At 57.0% G+C, this 23,639-nt stretch overlaps 1 protein-coding gene across 1 annotated transcript in view; it reads left to right on the forward strand.

Moving 5' to 3' along the window:
* Positions 1-23,639, forward strand: part of kmt2bb (lysine (K)-specific methyltransferase 2Bb) — a 107,301-nt gene that overhangs the window by 67,151 nt on the left and 16,511 nt on the right. Inside the window, 11 exon segments of the mRNA XM_059641272.1 lie at positions 448-558; positions 4,453-4,526; positions 6,275-6,435; positions 8,368-8,480; positions 10,285-10,422; positions 11,034-11,192; positions 12,105-12,222; positions 13,939-14,017; positions 15,556-15,710; positions 18,744-18,944; positions 20,592-22,401. Coding sequence (XP_059497255.1) covers positions 448-558; positions 4,453-4,526; positions 6,275-6,435; positions 8,368-8,480; positions 10,285-10,422; positions 11,034-11,192; positions 12,105-12,222; positions 13,939-14,017; positions 15,556-15,710; positions 18,744-18,944; positions 20,592-22,401 — 3,119 coding nt within the window.

Below are 23,639 nucleotides of genomic sequence, written 5' to 3' on the forward strand. Positions count from 1 at the left end.
TCTACGCTGTCCCCCCATCAAACACTCCCAGGGACAGGGACAGCACGGGGTTAGATACAGAGTAAAGCTCCCTCTACACTGTCCCCCCATCAAACACTCCCAGGGACAGGGACAGCATGGGGTTAGATACAGAGTAAAGCTCCCTGTACACTGTCCCCCATCAAACACTCCCAGGGACAGGGACAGCACGGGGTTAGATACAGAGTAAAGCTCCCTCTACACTGTCCCCCCATCAAACACTCCCAGGGACAGGGGCAGCACGGGGTTAGATACAGAGTAAAGCTCTCTCTACACTGTCCCCCATCAAACACTCCCAGTGACAGGGACAGCACGGGGTTAGATACAGAGTAGAGATCTCCCTGGTCAGCCTCTATTGCCTCACTTGTATTTTTGCCGCGTGCTGATACATCCAAGCTGTGAGATTGATCTCGTTCTCTCTGTGTGCAGTTGGAATTTTCTGACGATGTGGCGCGAATAATTCAGAGCAGCATCAATGAAGAGCTTGAATTCCCGGATACCAGGAAAGCTAACTTATCAGCGAAGGCCTATTTCATCAAGGTACATCGGTCGCCCTCTCCTTTTTACACCCTCCCTCCCCCCCCCCAAACCCCCACCTTTACACCCTCCCTCCCCCCCAAACCCCCACCTTACACCCTCCCTCCCCCCCCAAACCCCCACCTTACACCCCCCCCCCCCCCCCAAACCCCCACCTTACACCCACCCCCCCCCTAAACCCCCACCTTACACCCCCCCCCCCCCCCAAACCCCCACCTTACACCCCCCCCCCCCCCCAAACCCCCACCTTACACCCCCCTCCCCCCCAAACCCCACCCTACACCCCCCCCCCCCCAAACCCCCCACCTTACACCCTCCCACCCCCCCCAAACCCCCACCTTACACCCCCCCCCCCCCCCAAACCCCCCACCATACACCCCCCTCCCCCCCAAACCCCCACCATACACCCCCCCCCCCCCAAACCCCCACCTTACACCCCCCCCCCCCCAAACCCCACCTTACACCCTCCCTCCCCCCAAACCCCCACCTTACACCCCCCCCCCCCCCCAAACCCCCACCTTACACCCCCCCCCCCCCAAACCCCCACCTTACACCCCCCACCCCCCCAAACCCCCTCTTACACCCTCCCTCCCCCCAAACCCCCACCTTACACCCCCCTCCCCCCCAAACCCCCTCTTACACCCCCCCCCCCCCCCAAACCCCCACCTTACACCCCCCCCCCCCCCCAAACCCCACTTACAACCCCCCCCCCAAACCCCACCTTACACCCTCCCTCCCCCCCAAACTCCCACCTTCCACCCCCCCTCCCCCCCAAACCCCCACATTACACCCCCCCTCCCCCCCAAACCCCCCACCTTACACCCTCCCCTCCCCCCAAACCCCCACCTTACACCCTCCCTCCCCCCCAAACCCCCTCTTACACCCCCCTCCCCCCCAAACCCCCACATTACACCCTCCCTCCCCCCCAAACCCCCACCTTACACCCTCCCTCCCCCCAAACCCCCACCTTACACCCCCCTCCCCCCCAAACCCCCTCTTACACCCTCCCTCCCCCCCAAACCCCCACCTTACCCCTCCCTCCCCCCCAAACCCCCACATTACACCCTCCCTCCCCCCCAAACCCCCACCTTACACCCTCCCCTCCCCCTCAAACCCCCACCTTACACCCTCCCTCCCTCCCCCCCAAACCCCACCTTTACACCCTCCCTCCCCCCTAAACCTCCCTCCCCCCTAAACCCCCACCTTTACACTCCCTCCCTCCCCCCCCCCAAACCCCACCTTTACACCCTCCCTCCCCCTCCCAAACCCCCACCTTTACACTCTCCCTCCCCCCAAACCCCCACCTTTACACCCTCCCTCCCTCCCCCCCCAAACCCCACCTTTACACCCTCCCTCCCCCCCTAAACCCCCACCTTACACCCTCCCTCCCCCCCAAACCCCCACCTTTACACCCTCCCTCCCCCCCAAACCCCCTCTTACACCCTCCCTCCCCCCCAAACCCCACCTTTACACCCTCCCTCCCCCCCAAACCCCCACCTTTACACCCTCCCTCCCCCCCAAACCCCCACCTTTACACCCTCCCTCCCCCCCCAAACCCCCACCTTTACAACCTCCCTCCCCCCCAAACCCCACCTTTACACCCTCCCTCCCCCCCCAAACCCCCACCTTTACACCCTCCCTCCCCCCCAAACCCCCACATTTACACCCTCCCTCCCCCCAAAACCCCCACCTTTACACCCCTCCCTCCCCCCCAAACCCCCACCTTTACAACCTCCCTCCCCCCCAAACCCCCCTTTACACCCTCCCTCCCCCCCCAAACCCCACCTTTACACCCCTCCCTCCCCCCCAAACCCCCACCTTTACACCCTCCCTCCCCCCCAAACCCCCACCTTTACACCCTCCCTCCCCCCCCAAACCCCACCTTTACACCCTCCCTCCCCCCAAACCCCCACCTTTACACCCTCCCCCCCCCCAAACCCCCACCTTTACACCCTCCCTCCCCCCCCAAACCCCCACCTTTACACCCTCCCTCCCCCCCAAACCCCCACCTTACACCCTCCCTCCCCCCCCAAACCCCCCACCTTTACACCCTCCCTCCCCCCCCAAACCCCCCACCTTTACACCCTCCCACCCCCCCAAACCCCCACCATTACACCCTCCCTCCCCCCCAAACCCCCACCATTACACCCTCCCTCCCCCCCCAAACCCCACCTTACACCCTCCCTCCCCCCCAAACCCCACCTTACACCCACCCTCCCCCCCAAACCCCACCTTCCACCCTCCCTCCCCCCCCAAACCCCACCTTACACCCCTCCCTCCCCCCAAACCCCCACCTTTACACCCTCCCTCCCCCCCAAACCCCACCTTACACCCTCCCTCCCCCCAAACCCCCACCTTTACACCCTCCCTCCCCCCCCAAACCCCCACCTTTACACCCTCCCTCCCCCCAAACCCCCACCTTTACACCCCCTCCCCTCCCCCCCCCAAACCCCCACCTTTACACCCTCCCTTCCCCCCAAACCCCCACCTTACACCTCCCTCCCCCCCAAACCCCCTCTTTACACCCTCCCTCCCCCCCAAACGCCCACCTTTACACCCTCCCTCCCCCCCAAACCCCCACCTTTACACCCTCCCTCCCCCCAAACCCCCACCTTTACACCCTCCCTCCCCCCCAAACCCCACATTTACACCCTCCCTCCCCCCAAACCCCCACCTTTACACCCTCCCTCCCCCTCAAACCCCACCTTTACACCCTCCCTCCCTCCCCCCCAAACCCCACCTTTACACCCTCCCTCCCCCCTAAACCCCCACCTTTACACCCTCCCTCTCCCCCCCACAACCCCCACCTTTACACCCTCCCTCCCCCTCAAACCCCCACCTTTACACTCTCCCTCCCCCCAAACCCCCACCTTTACACCCTCCCTCCCCTCAAACCCCCACCTTTACACTCTCCCTCCCCCCAAACCCCCACCTTTACACCCTCCCTCCCCCCCAAACCCCCACCTTTACACCCTCCCTCCCCCCCAAACCCCACCTTTACACCCTCCCTCCCCCCTAAACCCCCACCTTTACACCCTCCCTCCCCCCCAAACCCCCACCTTTACACCCTCCCTCCCCCCCAAACCCCCACCTTTACACCCTCCCTCCCCCCCTAACCCCACCTTTACACCCTCCCTCCCCACAAACCCCCACCTTTACACCCTCCCTCCCCCAAACCCCCACCTTTACACCCTCCCTCCCCCCCCAAATCCCCACCTTTGCCCTCTCACTCTCTCCTTCTCAAACACTCATCTTTACAGTCTCTCCCTGCTCTCCTACCACCTGTTTCCCACTTTCCCCTCCCCCATTTCTCACTCACTGCTCCCCTTCCCCCCCATTCCCTGACTCCCTTTTCCCACTCTTTCTCCCCCTCCCCTCATTTTCCATTCACTATCCCCCTCCCCTCATATCGCACTCACTTCCCCTCCGCACCACCATTCCCATTGTATCCCCCACCCTGTGGCCCCATTCCCACACTCCACCTTGGTATCCAATCACACCTTCAACCCGTTACCTCCTGCTGCGCTCTCTCTTTCAAGTTTTCCATTTTTCTCTCGCGCCCCTCCCTGCCTGCTTCCCCTACACTCCTCAGTCCTTCCCCTCTCTCCCTTTTTTCCTGATTTCTTCCACCCCCACGCTCTGTGTGCTCTGTCCTCACCCCCAAACCCAATCACGACCTTACTTCCCTGCTCTCCCGCATCCGCATTGACCTGCTGCGAGTTCCCACTTACTTGGTGACCCCTGTTTTTAAATGGTGAGCCCAAATTGTTGTATCTCCCACAAGAGGCGACATCGTGCCACATTCAGACGTCCTCTTCTTGCCTCTGTGCCATCCTCTCGGGTTTGCTGATTAGATCAAGTGATCTGAACTGGTCTGTCATTTCCTCCCTGACACAGCAAATGGATCGAATCTTCCCCTGGTTCAAGGTTGAAGACTCCAAATATTGGCAGGAATCCTCGGGCTTACCCAAGTGAGTAAACAGCACCCCAACAACACCCTCCCTCTCCCACCAACCCCGCTCCCTCCGCCCATACCTCGCCATGTTCACCAATGGTGTGCATTATCTGTTCATGTGACACAGTATCTGGCCCAACGTGGAAATAATTCACAATCAGCATCGAGGTGTCACGTCATGGCGAGGCTCCTGAGAGGATCCACATCATCTAATAGGCCAATGAGGGAGCGGGCACTGTGGGAGGGTCAGCGCTGAGGGAGCGCCGCACTGTCGGAGGGTCAGCGCTGAGGGAGCGCCACACTGTCGGAGGGTGGGCGCTGTCAGAGGGTCAGCGCTGAGGGGGCCGGCGCTGTCGGAGGGTGGGCGCTGTCGGAGGGTCGGCGCTGAGGGGGTGGGCGCTGTCGGAGGGTCGGCGCTGAGGGAGCGGGCGCTGTCGGAGGGTCAGTGCTGAGGGAGTGGGCACTGTCAGAGGGTCAGTGCTGAGGGAGTGGGCACTGTTGGAGGGTCAGTGCTGAGGGAGTAGGCACTGTCGGAGGGTCAGTGCTGAGGGAGCGGGCGCTGTCGGACGGTCAGTGCTGAGGGAGTAGGCACTGTCGGAGGGTCAGTGCTGAGGGAGTAGGCACTGTCGGAGGGTCAGTGCTGAGGGAGCGGGCGCTGTCGGAGGGTCGGCGCTGAGGGAGCGGGCACTGTCGGACGGTCGGCACTGAGGGAGCGGGCACTGTCGGACGGTCGGCGCTGAGGGAGCGGGCACTGTCGGACGGTTGGCACTGAGGGAGCGGGCACTGTCGGACGGTCGGCGCTGAGGGAGCGGGCACTGTCGGACGGTTGGCACTGAGGGAGCGGGCACTGTCGGACGGTCGGCGCTGAGGGAGCGGGCACTGTCGGACGGTCGGCACTGAGGGAGCGGGCACTGTCGGAGGGTCAGTGCTGTGATTCCCCTCAGAGATTTTGGGGCCAATACCCATCCCCCATCACATGTGAAAAGAAGGAAGCGCCTTGTGCTGGATCGTGGAGTAGTTGTGGAAGTGGAGCGGAGCTGAAAGACATGTTCTGAAGAAAGGTTACTGCACCCAAAATGTTAACTCTGCTCTTTCCCCGCAGGTGCTGCCGGACCTGCTGAGTTTTCCCAAAGGTTTCTGTTTTTATTTTATGATTTTCAGCATTGGCTAATTTTTTTAAAATTGGAGTTGAAGGAGAATGTGCCAGTTTATGTTTCAGCTTTTGATGTGTGTGCACAGGTATACTGACCATGATACTTTCTTGTTTTGTTACATTCTCTCTCTCGCTCCCTTTCTCTGTCCATCCCCGTGTGTGTGTGTCTGTGTGTGTGCACTCTCTCCCTCTTCCCCCCCCCACACACTCTGTCTGTTTCTTGCTTCCTATATCTGTTTCTCTCTTTCCCTTTCTCTATCACTCCTCTGTTTTCTGCCTCTCTCTCCGCCCCCACGTTTTCTGTCTCTTCCCCACCCACTTTCTGTCTTTCTGTCCCCCACTTTCTGTCACTCCCTCCGGCTTTCTCTGTCTGCCTCCCCCCTCCGCCCCGCTCCGCTCTCTCTGTCTCCCCACCCTGCTGTCTGTCTCTTTCCCCCCCCACCAACTCTCCCTATGGCTGCCCCCCCACTCCCTGTTGCTCTCTTTCCCCCCCCCCCCCGCTGTCCCTGTCACTTCCCCCCCCTACTCTCTCTGACCCCCCCACCCCACTCTCCCTGTAACTCCCCCCTCTCCCCCCACCCCGACTCTCCCTACCTCCTTCCCTCCTACAGTGGCCTACACCCAAACGCTGTTGTTCCTCCGTCCCTCGACCACATCTACGCTCAGTGGCGGGAACAGAGTGATGCCCCTCACCCACCTGGTGCCCAGCAGAAGACCGGGCAGGACCAGGTGCTGAGTAAGGAGGGTGGCAGGACAGAGCAGCAGCCTGCAGGTGAGTGTGCACAAGAGTGGCAGCATCATTTGTGTGTGTGTGTCTGTGTGTGTGTGATTGTCGTTTGGGGGTGTAGTGTGGTGAAGTTCCAGAGGTGTGGACTGGGCTTGGAGTGACCGGGGGCTGCCAACTGTAGTGTTCCTCACAGGAGGCAGCTTGTGCTGACCCTGCACCATATGCTGAAGGCGAGTTGTGGGGTGCGGGGGGTGTTTACTGTGCTGTGGGATCTTGCTGTGCTGCCCCATTCTGGATTCAGATCCCGGCCAAGGGGCACCACTCTGAGGTTGGTTCGATGGGAATGATAAACAAGAGCTTGTTTGACATTGCAGGTGGGGAAGATGCTGGAGTTAATTGTCACGGACGTAATAACTGACCATTTGGAAAGCAGTGACAGAATTGGCCCCAGTCCGCGTAGATTAATGAAAGGGGCATCATGCCTGACAAATCTGCTGGAATTTTTTTCAAGCTGATGACCAGCAGAGTGGACAAGGGTGAATCAGTAGATGTGTATCTGGACTTTCAAAATACTTTTGACAAGGTTCCACGTAAGAGATTAGTAAGGAAAATTATAACTCGTGGTATGGGAGGTAATGTATTAATGTGGATAGAGAGCTGGTTGGCAGACAGGAAGCAGAGAGTTGGAATTTTTCCAGAGTGGAGTACCACAGGGTTCAGTGCTGGGACCCCCACTATTCACAATACACAATGGTTCAGAGGAAGGAGCTGAATGCCTCCGTATCTGCAGATGGCACTGAGCTGGGTGGCAGTGTGTGCTGTGAGGAGGATGCTAACAGGCTGCAGGGTGACTTGGACTGAGTGGGCACACAGTTGGCAAATGCAGCATAATGTAGATAAATGTGAGGCTTTCCTGTTTTTGTGTCCAAAGTGGAAGGCAGGTTATTACCTGAATGGTGGCAGTTTAGGTAAAGGTGAGGTGTAACAAGACCAGGGTATCACAGTGGATCTGTTGCTGAAGGTTGGCATGCAGGCACAGCAGGCAGTGAGGAAGGCCCTTGGCATTCCGGCCTTCATAGTGAGAGGGTTTGAGTATCGGAGTGAGGATGTCTTACTGCAGTTATACAGGGCGTTGGTGAGGCCACACCTTGAGCAATGGGTACGGTTTTGGTCTCCTGGTCTGAGGAAGGACATTCTTGTTGTTGAGGGAGCCCAGCAAAGGCTCACCAGACTGATTCCCGGGATAGCAGGACTGACAGGATCGACTGGGCCTGTACTCGCTGGAATTTAGAAGAATGAGGGGAAGATCACATAGAGACACACAGAATCCTGATGGGACTGCACAGGGTGGATCAGGAAGGATGTTCCAGATGTTGGGGAAGCCTGGAACTGGGGCTCACAATCTGAGAATAAGGGGGAGGCTGTTCAGGACGGAGATGGGGAAGAATTTCTTCACTCAGAGAGTCGTGAGCCTCTGGGATTCTCTCCCACTGTCAGGGTCAGTTCATTAGGTACGTTCAAGGGGGAGGTGGGCATGGACCTTCTGGCTAAAGGGATCAGTGGGTGTGGAGGAGAGGGTGTGAATGGGATACTGAGATTGCATGATCAGCCACGATCACATTGAGTGGTGGAGCAGGCTGGAAGGGCCGAATGGCCTGCTGCTGTACCTGTTTTCTCTGTTTCTAAGTCTTTGCAGTTCATACCCAGTTAGGGGTAGACACAGGAAAGCAGCTCTGAGGAATGTTATGGGATCAACCATGATTGGGTTTGGGGGAGGGGCGGGGGATCGCAATCTCCGGATAACGGTGCGAGGAGGTCTTCCCTTGGAGTCTGGGAATTATTCGGAATTCTCTCCCCTCGAGAGACGGGCAGGGGTTGTCAGGTTGATTCCAGGCTGCAGGATTGGTTGATTCTTTTGGGGTTGTGGGGGCTGACTGGGCTGTGAGCTAACGGGGATACGGCTGTGTTCTGTTACAGGAGGAGATGGAGCAAAGGGCCAGACCAGTAACTCAGGCAGTGGCATCGAAATGGACACTGAAGATGGCCGGCAGTGTGCTCTGTGCCTGAAGAATGGAGACGATAAACTCAATGTACGTCACTGGCTCACTCACGCCTTACGCAGGGGACAGCCCGTTCGGCTCCTCTCTGAAACCTAGAAACAATATTCAGAGGGATCGTGTCCGATGGTCCCCTGTTCCCACTGCCCTTCAACATGAGAAATAGGAGCAGGCCATTCAGCCCATCAGTGCAGTCATGGATGATCACCCAACTTAGTTCCCTGTTCCTGCTTTCCCTTTGTACCCTTTGACATGGAAAGTAGAAGCAGGATTAGGCCATTCAGCCCCATTCAGTATGAATGACTAATCATCAACTCAGTTCCTGCTTTTGCATTCCCGCCCCCCCCCCCCACCACACCCTTTAACAAGGAAATGTAGGAGAAATGAGCAGGAGTGGCCATTCAGCCCATCAGTATGGTAATTGCTGACCACCCAGCCCACTGCCCTGTGTGTGTTTCCCCCCTTGTGCCCTGACAGTGTCTAGCTCCTCCCTGAAAGGCGGGTTCCTTGTAGCAGGGGGATCCCGCGCACAGTTGACAGCCCGATTCCCAGTCTCCCTGACCCCGCGGCCCGGCAGATTGCTCCTTCTCCCAGGTTCCATGTGAGCCTGCTGCCACTGCTTCTTTAGGTGGGTCGAGGGGGGTAGGCACATCACTGGATGAGCGATCCACAGGCCTGTGCAGACACTGGTTCAGCTCCCTCCATGACCTCACGTGGAGTTGAGATTTGGTGAATAAACCAGGAATTCTGAGGTGATCAGGGAACTATTGACAATTGTTTCTTTGAAAAAACACCTTTGAGGCCACCATGACCTGGTCTGTTCTCCACGTGACTCTACACCCATAGCAATGCGATGGCCAAAAAAGGATCCACATCTCATGAACTAATTGCAAACAGTCTGGAAGGAACTGCAATGCAAATGGCGTTTACATTGATCATTCAATCCTCTACATTCTAGAAGCAAGCCATTTGGCCCACTGAGTCCACACTGACTTTCTGAAGAGCACCCACCCAGACCCACAACGCTACCCTGTGCCCAGAACTTCGCAATCCCCATTTTTAATCCACCCAGCCTGACATCCCTGGGCATGATGGGACAATTTAGCATGGCCAACCCACCCTAACCCTCACATCCCTGGGCACTATGGGTAATTTAGCATGGCCAATCCACCCTAACCTGCACATCCCTGGGCACTATGGGTAATTTAGCATGGCCAATCCACCCGAACCTGCACATCCCTGGGCACTATGGGTAATTTAGCACGGCCAACCCACCCTAACCTGCACATCCCTGGGCACTGTGGGTAATTTAGCACGGCCAATCCACCCTAACCTGCACACCCCTGGGCACTATGGGTAATTTAGCATGGCCAACCCACCCTAACCCTCACATCCCTGGGCACTATGGGTAATTTAGCATGGCCAATCCACCCTAACCTGCACATCCCTGGGCACTATGGGTAATTTAGCACCGCCAATCCACCCTAACCCGCACATCCCTGGGCACTACGGGTAACTTAGCATGGCCAATCCACCCTAACCCACACATCTTTGAACTGTTGGAGGAAGCTGGAGCACCAGGAGGAAACCCCCCGCAGACATGGAGAGAATATCCAAACTCCACACACAGTTGCCAGAGGGTGGGATCGAACCCAGGCCCCGGGTGCTGTGAGGCAGCAGTGCTAACCCCTGAGCTGAATGGCCTCCTGCTGTTCCTGTGTACCAGTTAACTGGATCAGGCTTGGGATCTTGTGTGAGAAGAAGTGGGTAAATTGGGAATAACCTACAGCTGGTTGCTGTTTGGTACTGACCGGCTCCTGGTGTCTGTTTCCTGCAGGATGCTGGGCGCCTCTTGTACATTGGCCAGAACGAGTGGACACACGTCAACTGTGCCTTGTGGTCAGCCGAGGTCTTTGAGGAGGGCGATGGGTCTCTGAAGAACGTGCACATGGCAGTGGGCCGAGGGAAACTAATGGTCAGTCTCATAGTGATGGGTTCTGCCTGTTCTCCTGGGAGACCCTCAGTGAATGAGGGCTTTTATATCTGTCACATCTGGCTGCATCCTGCCACCTCCAACTCTCAATACTCTCCCTCTCTATTCCTGCCCCCCACCTCCCTCATGTACAAGAGGGATTGCAAATTTGACTCGATGCACAGTGGCAGCAGTGCGGCACTCCCTCAGCACTGACCCTCCGAGGCGTGCCCTCGGCGCTGGCCCTGTGACAGCATGGTGCTCTCGGCCCTGGCCCTGCGACGGCGCAGCGCGCCCTCAGCGCTGGCCCTGCGACGGCATGGTGCAAGCCCTTGGCGCAGGCCCTGCGACGGCGCGGCGCTCCCTTGGCGCAGGCCCTGCGACGGCGCGGCGCTCCCTTGGCGCAGGCCCTGCGACGGCGCGGCGCTCCCTTGGCACAGGCCCTGCGACGGCACGGCGCTCCCTTGGCACAGGCCCTGCGTCAGTGCAGTAGCGAGAGGGGAGCACGTGTTCCACTGAAGCAGCAAGAGGGTGCGTGGATAGCATTCTGGTGCAGGCTCCTTTCTCTGAGTGCTTGGCCCTCACCGTCTGCTTGATCTCTCCCGTGTACATAGCGGTGTGAGTACTGCCAGAAGCCTGGGGCGACAGTCGGCTGTTGCTTGTCTTCCTGTCAGAGCAACTACCACTTCATGTGTGCACGTGCCTGCAATTGTGTCTTCGAGGAGGACAAGAAAGTGTATTGTCAGCGGCACAAGGACTTAGTGGAAGGCAAGGTTCGTACACAGTGCCAGCACAGCCGCACTTATCTCTTACTGGGGCGTCGGTGAGTTCATTCTGTTTGCAGACCGCCCTGTGGAGGGCTCACAGACACCGACCCAACACGCTGTCACCGTGTGGGGGTTACAGACACCGACCCCCGTCCCGTCACCGTGTGGGGGTTACAGACGCAGCCCCCGCCCCGTCACCGTGTGGGGGTTACAGACACCGACCCCCGTCCCGTCACCGTGTGGGGGTTACAGACACCGACCCCCGCCCCGTCACCGTGTGGGGGTCACAGACGCAGGCCCCCGCCCCGTCACCGTGTGGGGGTCACAGACGCAGGCCCCCGCCCCGTCACCGTGTGGGGGTCACAGACGCAGGCCCCCGCCCCGTCACCGTGTGGGGGTCACAGACGCAGGCCCCCGCCCCGTCACCGTGTGGGGGTCACAGACGCAGGCCCCCGCCCCGTCACCGTGTGGGGGTCACAGACGCAGGCCCCCGCCCCGTCACCGTGTGGGGGTCACAGACGCAGGCCCCCGCCCCGTCACCGTGTGGGGGTCACAGACACTGACCCCCGCCCCGTCACCGTGTGGGGGTCACAGACGCAGGCCCCCGCCCCGTCACCGTGTGGGGGTCACAGACGCAGGCCCCCGCCCCGTCACCGTGTGGGGGTCACAGACGCAGGCCCCCGCCCCGTCACCGTGTGGGGGTCACAGACGCAGGCCCCCGCCCCGTCACCGTGTGGGGGTTACAGATGCAGGCCCCCACCCCGTCACCGTGTGGGTGTACCGTTCTCTGAAGGAGCACTCGTGTTCTCTGCCTGGGTTTATGTTTATTGCCAAGAGATTGTTGGACAGTTTTGGTTTGATAATTGCTGTGAATTTCCCATGCATCTGTTTCCATGGGAACTGCTGCCTTCTCCACAGACTGTTCTCGAAGATGGCTTCGAGGTAATGCGAAGAACATTTGTCGATTTCGAAGGCATCACCTTGCGTCGGAAGTTTCTCACAGGACTGGAACCTGAAAACGTCAACATGATGATTGGTGAGTTTGCACAGAGATGGACTGCCCACTGTTTCTGGCTAAAGCCTGTGAGGCCACCTTTCTCTCTCGCGCTCTCTCTCTCGCGCTCTCTCTCTCGCGCTCTCTCTCTCGCGCTCTCTCTCTCTCGCTCTCTCTCTCTCGCGCTCTCTCTCTCTCGCGCGCGCTCTCTCGCGCTCGCTCTCTCGCGCGCGCTCTGTCGCGCTCTCTGTCACTGTCTTTTTTTCTCTCGCCCTATCTCTTGCTCTCTGTCACTGTATCTTCCTCTCTCTCTTTGTCTCTCTTCCTCTCTCTTCCTCTCTCTCCCTCTCTACTTCTCTTGCTCTCTCTCTCGATCGCTCTCTCTCGATCGCTCTCTCTCTCTCTGTCAGTGTCTTGCTCTCTCTCTCTCTGCTGTCAGTTGCTGCCTTCTGCAGCCAAAGTGGCACGTGTTCAAATGTTCCTGCATTTTATATTCCACATGCAGTTTTTATTGGTTTTTTTCTGAGCAGACAGAGCTTTGATGATGGAAACCTTCCTCTACACTTTTCAACTGAAAGTAAACTCTTAAGTAAAGCTTCCTCTATACTGTTCTCCACACCTCCCCGCACAGAGTTAGATACAGTGTAAAGCTCACTCTACACTGTTTCCCGCCCCCCCCCCCCAATCAAACACTCCCAGGACAGGGACAGCACGGGGTTAGATACAGAGTAAAGCTCCATCTACACTGCCCCCCCATCAAACACTCCCAGGGACAGGGACAGCACGGGGTTAGACACAGAGTAAAGCTCCATCTACACTGCCCCCCCATCAAACACTCCCAGGGACAGGGACAGCACGGGGTTAGATACAGAGTAAAGCTCCCACTACACTGTCCCCTTCAAACACTCCCAGGGACAGGGATGGTATGATGCTCCCTCTAGTGTTGAACCTGGATATTACTGTATAAAGGGAGGCATCTTCTGAAGCTTCTGACCTGAGCAGCATCAGGGCTCTCACAAGCACACCCCCTTTCTCAGAAATACAACAACTAACGTTGCAGAGTAAGGCAGCACTCATGTACATTCACCTTAATTTATTTGTAATCAGGTCAGCTTCCCTTGCTATTTGTTCCTGTCCTGTCAAGAGTTGCGAATCGTTCTGACGTTTGACATTCCTGTGTGGGTCCTGATGTGTTCAAGGGACATGCTAGCTTTGTGTAGTGTTGCTCTACCTGTATTCCATAGGCCTCTGCTGTTTCCTTCGTGGCAGACTGCGTCATTTAAATTACGTGAATATTATCTGGAATCGGAAGCTGGGCCCAGAGGACAGCAGTCATGAAAAGCCCATTGGCGTCACTCACAGGACAGAAATCTGCCATCATTCCCCAACATGGGACTCCAGGCTTGCAGCCTCTTAACGACCCTCTGACTGGCTGCTCAACTCACTCTGAGGTCAGGGGGCAGGCAGTAAAGGATGGCCTTATTGTGACTGTTTCCGACCTGAAGGGTCCTTCCCGGCTGTGCAGGTTAATAGCTGATGATCCCTCCCTCCTCATCAGCCTTAGAATCAAACAGAGACAGTCCCTCCTCGCAGAGACCCCCCCCAGTTTGAGCTCTCTTCCTTGGAGCCACCTCCAACTTGCACACAGACTGTTCCTCACCCTCTCTTGTGCTACGGCCTGGTTGTGATACCCAGTCTGTTGTTTCAGGTCAGCCTCACATGTTCACTCTCTCTCTCTGTCTTCCTTTCCCTGTTCAGGATCCATGACCATCGATAGCTTAGGAATTCTCACAGAGTTGTCAGAATGTGAGGGACATATCTATCCTGTGGGTTATCAGTAAGTATGCGGTTTCTTATGGATATATTGAGCTTCACACAGCAACCTGTTCCCGAACCTTTAGGATGCAGTTCCTGAAGGTGCTGACTCTCACTGGGATACAGTTCCTGATGGTGCTGACCCTCACTGGGATACAGTTCCTGATGGTGCTGACCCTCACTGGGATACAGTTCCTTAAGGTGCTGACTGTCACTGGGATACAGTTCCTGAAGGTGCTGACTGTCACTGGGATACAGTTCCTGAAGGTGCTGAATCTCACTGGGATACAATTCCTGAAGGTGCTGACTCTCACTGGGATACAGTTCCTGATGGTGCTGACCCTCACTGGGATACAGTTCCTGAAGGTGCTGACTGTCACTGGGATACAGCTCCTGAAGGTGCTGACTGTCACTGGGATACAGTTCCTGAAGGTGCTGAATCTCACTGGGATACAATTCCTGAAGGTGCTGACTCTCACTGGGATACAGTTCCTGATGGTGCTGACTCTCACTGGGATACAGTTCCTGATGGTGCTGACCCTCACTGGGATACAGTTCCTGAAGGTGCTGACCCTCACTGGGATACAGTTCCTGAAGGTGCTGACTCTCACTGGGATACAGTTCCTGAAGGTGCTGACTGTCACTGGGATACAGTTCCTGAAGGTGCTGACTGTCATTGGGATACAGTTCCTGAAGGTGCTGACTGTCATTGGGATACAGTTCCTGAAGGTGCTGACTCTCACTGGGATACAGCTCCTGAAGGTGCTGACTCTCACTGGGATACTGTTCCTGAAGGTGCTGACCCTCACTGGGATACAGTCCCTGAAGGTGCTGCCCCTCACTGGGATACAGTTCCTGAAGGTGCTGACTGTCACTGGGATACAGTTCCTGAAGGTGCTGACAGTCACTGGGATACAGCTCCTGAAGGTGCTGACTCTCACTGGGATACTGTTCCTGAAGGTGCTGACTCTCACTGGGATACAGTCCCTGAAGGTGCTGGCCCTCACTGGGATACAGTCCCTGAAGGTGCTGGCCCTCACTGGGATACAGTCCCTGAAGGTGCTGCCCCTCACTGGGATACAGCTCCTGAAGGTGCTGACTGTCACTGGGATACAGTTCCTGAAGGTGCCGACTCTCACTGGGATACAGTTCCTGAAGGTGCTGACTCTCACTGGGATACAGTTTCTGAAGGTGCTGACTCTCACTGGGATACAGTTCCTGAAGGTGCCGACTCTCACTGGGATACAGTTCCTGAAGGTGCTGACTCTCACTGGGATACAGTTTCTGAAGGTGCTGACTCTCACTGAGATACCGTTCCTGATGGTGCTGACTCTCACTGGGATACAGTTCCTGAAGGTGCTGCCCCTCACTGGGATTCAGCTCCTGAAGGTGCTGACTGTCACTGGGAAATTGGTGGCTGTTTCTCAGTTGCTTGGTGCCCTCTCTCCCTCAAGCCCTCTTGGAAAACCTACCTCACTGTCCAAATGCTATCTGAATGTGAAAGTTCCGTTCTGTGAAATGGGCTCTATAAATGGTTCTTGGTCTTGTTGTACTGCTCAGGTGTTCCCGGGTGTACTGGAGCACGGTTGATGCAAGGCGGAAGTGTGTCTATCGATGTAAGATCATGGAATACCACCCACCTGCCTCAGAGACAGATCTCAACAGCCTGGATGATGGGGCAAATCACACTATTGTTCACAGCCCTAGCACGACAGGTACAAGGGGTCTGCGACGTCCAGAGCCCAGGCTCCGGGCACATCCCTCTCCACCAGCTGGCTCTTGCTGGGGCTCAACTTTACAAATACAGCCACGATGAACCTCCTTCTCATTGTGTTTCAATGTTTCTCCCAGTGTGTCACTCCCTTTTGGCTTTCTTTAACTCTGTACCCCGTGCCCGAACCCCTCGATCAGATTCCAGTCTGTAACTCCCTCCCTGGGGGGTATCTGTTATTCTGTATATAGACACCCCCGAACCCCCTCGATCAGATTCCAGTCTGTAACTCCCTCCCCGGGGGGTATCTGTTATTCTGTATATAAACACCCCCGAACCCCCTCGATCAGATCCCAGTCTGTAACTCCCTCCCCGGGGGGTATCTGTTATTCTGTATATAAACACCCCCGAACCCCCTCGATCAGATCCCAGTCTGTAACTCCCTCCCGGGGGGGTATCTGTTATTCTGTATATAAACCCCCCCGAACCCCCTCGATCAGATTCCAGTCTGTATCTCCCTCCCGGGGGGGGTATCTGTTATTCTGTATATAAACCCCCCCGAACCCCTCGATCAGATTCCAGTCTGTAACTCCCTCCCCGGGGGGTATCTGTTATTCTGTATATAAACCCCCCAAACCCTTCGATCAGATTCCAGTCTGTAACTCCCTCGCCGGGGGGTATCTGTTATTCTGTATATAAACCCCCCCGAACCCCCTCGATCAGATTCCAGTCTGTAACTCCCTCCCCAGGGAGGTATCTGTTATTCTGTATATAAACCCCCTCCATCAGATTCCAGTCTGTAACTCCCTCCCCGGGTGGGGTATCTGTTATTCTGTATATAAACCCCGCCGAACCCCCTCGATCAGATTCCAGTCTGTAACTCCCTCCCCGGGGGGTATCTGTTATTCTGTATATAAACCCCGCCGAACCCCCTCGATCAGATTCCAGTCTGTAACTCCCTCCCCGGGGGGTATCTGTTATTCTGTATATAAACCCCCCCGAACCCCCTCGATCAGATTCCAGTCTGTAACTCCCTCCCCAGGGAGGTATCTGTTATTCTGTATATAAACCCCCTCCATCAGATTCCAGTCTGTAACTCCCTCCCCGGGTGGGGTATCTGTTATTCTGTATATAAACCCCCCGAACCCCCTCGATCAGATTCCAGTCTGTAACTCCCTCCCCGGGGGGTATCTGTTATTCTCTATATAAACCTCGCCGAACCCCCTCGATCAGATTTCAGTCTGTAACTCCCTCCCCGGGGGGTATCTGTTATTCTGTATATAAACCCCCCCGAACCCCCTCGATCAGATTCCAGTCTGTAACTCCCTCCCCGGGGGGTATCTGTTATTCTGTATATAAACCCCCCTGATCCCCTCGATCAGATTCCAGTCTGTAACTCCCTCCCCGGGGGGGTATCTGTTCTTCTGTATATAAACCCCCCCGAACCCCCTCGATCAGATTCCAGTCTGTAACTCTCTCCCCAGGGAGGTATCTGTTATTCTGTATATAAACCCCCTCCATCAGATTCCAGTCTGTAACTCTCTCCCCAGGGAGGTATCTGTTATTCTGTATATAAACCCCCCCCGAACCCCCTCGATCAGATTCCAGTCTGTAACTCCCTCCCCGGGTGGGGTATCTGTTATTCTGTATATAAACCCCCCTGATCCCCTCGATCAGATTCCAGTCTGTAACTCTCTCCCCAGGGAGGTATCTGTTATTCTGTATATAAACCCCCCCCCCGAACCCCCTCGATCAGATTCCAGTCTGTAACTCCCTCCCCGGGTGGGGTATCTGTTATTCTGTATATAAACCCCCCTGATCCCCTCGATCAGATTCCAGTCTGTAACTCCCTCCCGGGGGGGGGAGTATCTGTTATTCTGTGTATAAACCCCCCCCCGAACCCCTTCGATCAGATCCCAGTCTGTAACTCCCTCCCGGGGGTGTATCTGTTATTCTGTATATAAACCCCCCCCGAACCCCCTCGATCAGATTCCAGTCTGTAGCTCCCTCCCGGTCGGTATCTGTTATTCTGTATATAAACCCCCCTGATCCCCTCGATCAGATTGACACACTCCGTGTAAAATCGTAGAAGACTTTATATCAGATGGAGGAGGTCCGTGGCCCAGCGTTACTGTTGCTACATTATGAATTTGGAGACCTTAGTCATGTTGCAGGGACCTGGGTTCGAATCCCACTGTGGCACTTGTTGGAATTTGAATTACCTTGCTCGAGTAACCTTGAAGGAAGGAAATCTGCCATCCTTAGCTGGTCTGGCCTACACATGATCTGAGATCCTCCTTTGGGTGTGGTTGCCCTCTGGGCAGTTGGGACTGGGCAATAAACATTGGCTGAGCCAGCAACAGTCGACGGGGGAGGCGGCTGCCTCGTGGTATTGTGGCTGGGTTGTTCATCCACAGACTCAGGTAACTCTCTGGGGACCTGAGGTTCGAATCCCACTACAGCTGGTGGTGGAATTAAAATTCAGTTTTCAGGAAAAATCTGTAATTAAGAGTCCAATTCTGACCATGAATCCATCGTCGATTGTCGGGAAAACCTATCAGGTTCACCCATCCTTTAGGGAAGGACGCTGCCGTCCTAACCTGGTCCGGCCTACTTGTGACTCCCTCCCCAGGGAGGTATCTGTTATTCTGTATATAAACCCCCTCCATCAGATTCCAGTCTGTAACTCCCTCCCCGGGTGGGGTATCTGTTATTCTGTATATAAACCCCCCGAACCCACTCGATCAGATTCCAGTCAGCAACGTGGCTGCCTCTTCGCTGCCCTTTGGGCGATAAATGCTGGTCTCGCCAGCGACGCCCTCATCCCAGTGAATGAGTGAGAAGCAAAGAAATCTTGCGAATAAATGAGGCTTTTGCAAAAGAAAGAGGCCGCTCAGCCCATCTTTTTGGTGCTGTCCCTGTGGATTGTTCCAGGGTATCTGTGGGGAAGGTTGGGGAAAGTGTTCTGAATGTGCATTTTGGTGCTGCAGCTGATTCTCTGCTGTGACCTCTTGTCCTTTGCCTTTGCTTCCTTCAGAGGTGAACGATGCCACGGAGCCCACCGCAACAGGGCAGGAGGACCACTCGCATTTGCCCGAGCGCCTCCAGGGCATGACAGGGCAGAAACCTGGGCCCCTGCCCCCTCCCCGCACGCTCCCTTCCAGCCGCATCAAGGCACCGAGTTACCCCACTAGCTGCCGATGGTCGTCAGGCGGATCGCGACCTCTGCCCTCCCCCGGTGAGTCTGCCAGCCAGTGTCACCTTTTACAGAGACCCTCCCCCAGCCATGCTGCTGTCAGAGCTTACACACGTCGCTGGCTGGGCCCTGCGTTCATTGCCCCATCCCCCTCCCTTGAGAAGTTGGGGGTGAGCTGCCTTCTTGAGCCGCTGCAGTCCATGTGCTGTAGGGTTAGCCCCTTCGGGAGGGAATTCCCGGATTCTGACCCAGCGACACTGAAGGAACGGGGATATATTTCCCAAGTCAGGATGGGGAGGGGCTCGGAGGGGAACTTGCAGGGGGTGGTGTTCCCATGGACCTGCTGCCCCTTGTCCTTCCCGATGGAAGTGGCCGGGGGTTTGGAAGGTGCTGCCTGAGGGGCCTTGGTGAGGTTCTGCAGAGCATCTTGTAGATGGTACACACTGCTGCGGCTGAGCGTCGGTGGGGGGAGGGAGTGGGATGTTTGTGGATGTGGGGCCGATCGAGCGGGGGCTGCTCTGTCCTGGATGGTGTCGAGCTTCTTGTGTGTTTTTGGAGCTGCCCCCATCCAGGGGCAAGTGGGGAGTATTCCATCCCCCTCCTGATGCCTGCCCTGTTATTCTCAGCTATTCGGCCTCTCTGCTCCATGATGGTGTTACTGCTCCACAGCAGCCTCCTCCCAAGCCCCTTGTTATCTCTTCCCAGTTCCGTATCCATCTGTTTCTTTACCCCTCTTGTTAGTACAGGTGTACATTAATGGTCCTCACCGTCTGGGCCAAGATCTTACAAGATCCGTGCTTACAGAGCACGGTTGTGCGACACTCAGATGTAGGAGCAGTGTTCAGGAAGGTGGACATGGAGCAGTGAAATGATTAGATGCCTGACTGATGAACTCGGGCAAAGTACAGTGCACATGAAGAGTCAGGAGCAGTTTGTTCCGAATGGTCCCAAGTTAAAGTTAGCGAAGTAGCAGTGAGACATGGAGGCTCCTGTGCACAAATCCTTCAACGTGTGAAGTGTTGAATGAAGCAGGATGCTTCGCTTTCATTGGTGAGGTGAAAGGCTTGGAGCACCGTGCACAGTACCAGTCTCCATATCCCTCAGTTAGACCCACACTCGGAGCACCGTGCACAGTTCCAGTCTCCGTATCCCTCAGTTAGACCCACACTCGGAGCACCGTGCACAGTTCCAGTCTCCGTATCCCTCAGTTAGACCCACACTCGGAGCACCGTGCACAGTTCCAGTCACCGTATCCCTCAGTTAGACCCACACTCGGAGCACCGTGCACAGTTCCAGTCTCTGTATCCCTCAGTTAGACCCACACTCCGAGCACGGTGCACAGTTCCAGTCTCTGTATCCCTCAGTTAGACCCACACTCCGAGCACGGTGCACAGTTCTGATCTGGTGAATGATGGAGCTTTATGATTTAGTAAGATGTTCCCAGATCTGAGTGGTCAAAACTGAACAGACTGGGGCTGTTTCCTTTTGAAAGCAGGAGGCTGAGGGGTGACCTGATTGAGGCTGTTTAAAATTCTGAAAGGGGTTTTGACTTGGGAGACGTGAAGATGTTTCCATTTGCTGGGAGGGCAGGGATCAGTGATAGGAGGCAGTTCTGAATAAATCTGGTGGGGAATTCAGGGGAAACGTTTATGATCGCTAATGGAGCTGTTGTGTACTTGTGTGTTGCAGGGAGCCCAGCATCTGTCTCTCATCACATCCTGACCGTTAGCGACCCGACCATCTCTCCCAGCCGCCGTTCCGTGGTACCGAGGCGTCACAGCCTGATATCCCACCATGTGGTGCCGCGGGGAATGGTCACGTCCCCGCCCCGGCCAGCCCGCAACCCGGCCCCCATTCCTGCCCCCCTCACCCAGCGGGATGCTCCGGAGCGGAAATCCGAGGGTCCTTGCGTCCGCTCGCGAGCCCCTCGCCCCGGGGCAGCGCAGCGTAATGGGCTGGAGAGGGAACCCCGGAGGGAGCAGCAGGAGGGGTCCTGCTCCAAGCGGGCACGTGCTCCTGGGGGCCAGCAACAGAACAGCCCTCTCGGCCCCAAGCTGGTGGAGACCTACGGGCAGCTTGGGACGCGGAGGGCAGAAGCGTCTGGGGAGGAGGAGGAGGAGGATGAAGAAGAGGTGAAGAGGGCACTCGAGCTGCCGTGCCCCCTCAGCGCGGCCGAGCTGCTGGCCCCTGAGGGGGTCTTCGAAGGGGCCGGGAGCGAGGGCGCCCCCTCCCTGCTGGGCGATGGGGAGCACCCCTTCGACGCCATCGACCTGGACATTGTGTCGGTGCTGAGCTCCCCCAACCTGTTGGGCTGCGGGTCTCAGGGGGACGTGCCCATCGCCGGGCCACCCCCGGAGCAGAGCACCCAGTACGGGGCGCAGATCGTGGTGGGGGCCCAGGGGGGTGAGAGGCAGCGTCGGGACGGCAGCGGCGGAGGGGGCGCGAGCGAGGAGGATGAAGAGGATGACGATGACCTGGATAACTACTACAAGTTTGCCCGCACGGTGGTGACTGAGGATGTGATGGAGCAGCTGGCATCAGAGTGCTTTGGCCTGGACTCGGGAGAAGTGCCCACCATTGACCAGCTGGACGGAGTGGATGACTCAGACAGCGGGGGAGGAGGAGGAGGAGGAGGTGACAGCGGAGCGGGAGGTGATGGCGGGCGGACCCCCCCTTCTCCTCCGCCCCCCCAGCCCCCTCCGGTACCGGCCGGGCGGCCCCAGCCAGCCCCCTCCCCTGACAAAGAGGCCGAGGAACCGGGCAACATCCTGCCGTCGGAGATCATGGACTTTGTGCTGAAGAACACCAGCTCGCCCCCGCCCCTCCCTGCGCCGCCGGCCGATGACCCCCACTTCCCCGAGCCTCCCCGCATCCAGAGGGCGTGCGGGGGCCTGTGCGCAGAGACCCATCCCGCCGTCGGCGGAGGGGTGGTGCTGCTCAACAACGGGGGGCGGCACGTGGTCATCCTGAAGGGGGCGGAGGAGCGGGGCTCGGGGGGTGACGCGGGACCGGCTCCCACCTCCGACCCATCTCCCAGGCCCCCCGAGCCCGAGGCGTCTTATGTCAACCCCCAGCCCCGAGCCGGGTACGGGGCGGTGCTGCTCGGAGCCCCGGGTCCCGTCGCCCTCCTCCAACCTCCCCAGGCGCCCCTCCCCTCACCTCCGCCGCCCTCTCCGCTGCCTGTCCTCAACCTGGTGCTGGGCCATCATGAGCCCCCTGTTACCTGCCTGGTGCCTGTGCCTCAGGGCGTGTTGGGGTCCCCTCCCCTCCCTCAGTCGGTGCTGCCTACCTCCGGGGTCAGGCTCCCTGCTGCTCCCCCCTCTGGGGCTCGCTTGGGGTCGCCGGACCACAAATCTGCAAAGCACCCGGGCCCACCGCCGGCCTCCGAGCTCATCCTCACCAAGAAACAGAAAACCTCCCATGTCTGGATCAATCAGCTCGGAGTGGAGCGTAAAGTCCTCGAGGATCTGCCCAAAATCCAGCCTCCTGCCTCCTTAGGGTAAGGTCCGCAGCCTTGGGATGATGTTGGTCGGGGCGGGAGGGGGGGGGGGTATCGTTCCTCACTCAGTGACGTTTGGAGAGTCATCTCGAGAACAGAAAGCCGTTCAGCCATCGGAGCCTACTGCCCCCTCCCTCCCAGCATGGCTATGGAAATTAGAAAGATTCAGAGATCGGCCTGGCCGCTGCAATACGGTGACTTGTGAATCCATAAAGCCTCCCATTTATTTTATAAATAAGTCATAGCGTCTTACAGCACAGTCTTACAGTCCAACTTGTCTATCTCAACCAGTATTCCTAAGTCGCTCGAGTCCCATTTGCCAGCATTTGGCCCATATCCCTCTAACCCCTTCCTATCCATGTCCCCATCCAGGTGCCTTTTAAATGCTGTCCCTGTACCAGCCCCCACCACTTCCTCTGGCAGCTCATTCCATACACGCACCACCCTCTGTGTGAAAAAGTTACCCCTCAGGTCCCTTTTAAATCTTTCCCCTCTCACCTTAAACCTATGCCCCTCTCGTTTTGGACTCCCCCTACCCTGGGGGGGGGGAAAGACCTTGTCTGTTCACCCTATCCATGCCCCTCATGGTTTTATAAACCTCTATAACGTCACTTCTTTCTGAAGAGGCTGCCAATGTAAGCTCAGTCCACTCTCCTGACATGAGGAGCAATTTTTTCACACAGAGGGTGGTCCGTGTGTGGAATGAGCTTCTTGAGGAAGTGGTGGATGTGGGGACAGTTACAGAGTTTAGAAGACATTTGGATGAGGACATGGGTAGGAAAAGGTTTGGAGGGACGTGGGCCAGGAGCAGGCAGCTGGGAGTAGTTTAGTTTGGGATTATGGACAGCATGTGCTGGTTGGGCTGAAGGGTCTGTTTCCGTGCTGTCTGACTCTCTGATCTCTGCACTGGATGATTTGAAAAATACAACACAAGATCCTTTTGTCATCAAGTGTGCCCCAAATGCCTGCCGCCTTATGGTGAAATCCTGGGTACAAGGACCTCAGTACAACTCTCGGATACAGCAGAGGGATACAAGTAGTTCCTTCATTCATTCCTGGGATGAGGGCGTTGCTGACCAGGCAGCATTTATTGCCCATTTCTAATTGCCCAGAAGAGTCAACCACATTGCTGTGGGTCTGAAGTCATATGTAGGCCAGACCAGGTAAAGATGGCAGCTTCCTTCCCTCAATGACATTAGTGACCCAGATGGGTTTTTCCCAACAATCGACAATGGATT

This window comes from Stegostoma tigrinum, chromosome 41, assembly GCF_030684315.1.
Source record: "Stegostoma tigrinum isolate sSteTig4 chromosome 41, sSteTig4.hap1, whole genome shotgun sequence".
Lineage (NCBI taxonomy): Eukaryota > Metazoa > Chordata > Chondrichthyes > Orectolobiformes > Stegostomatidae > Stegostoma > Stegostoma tigrinum.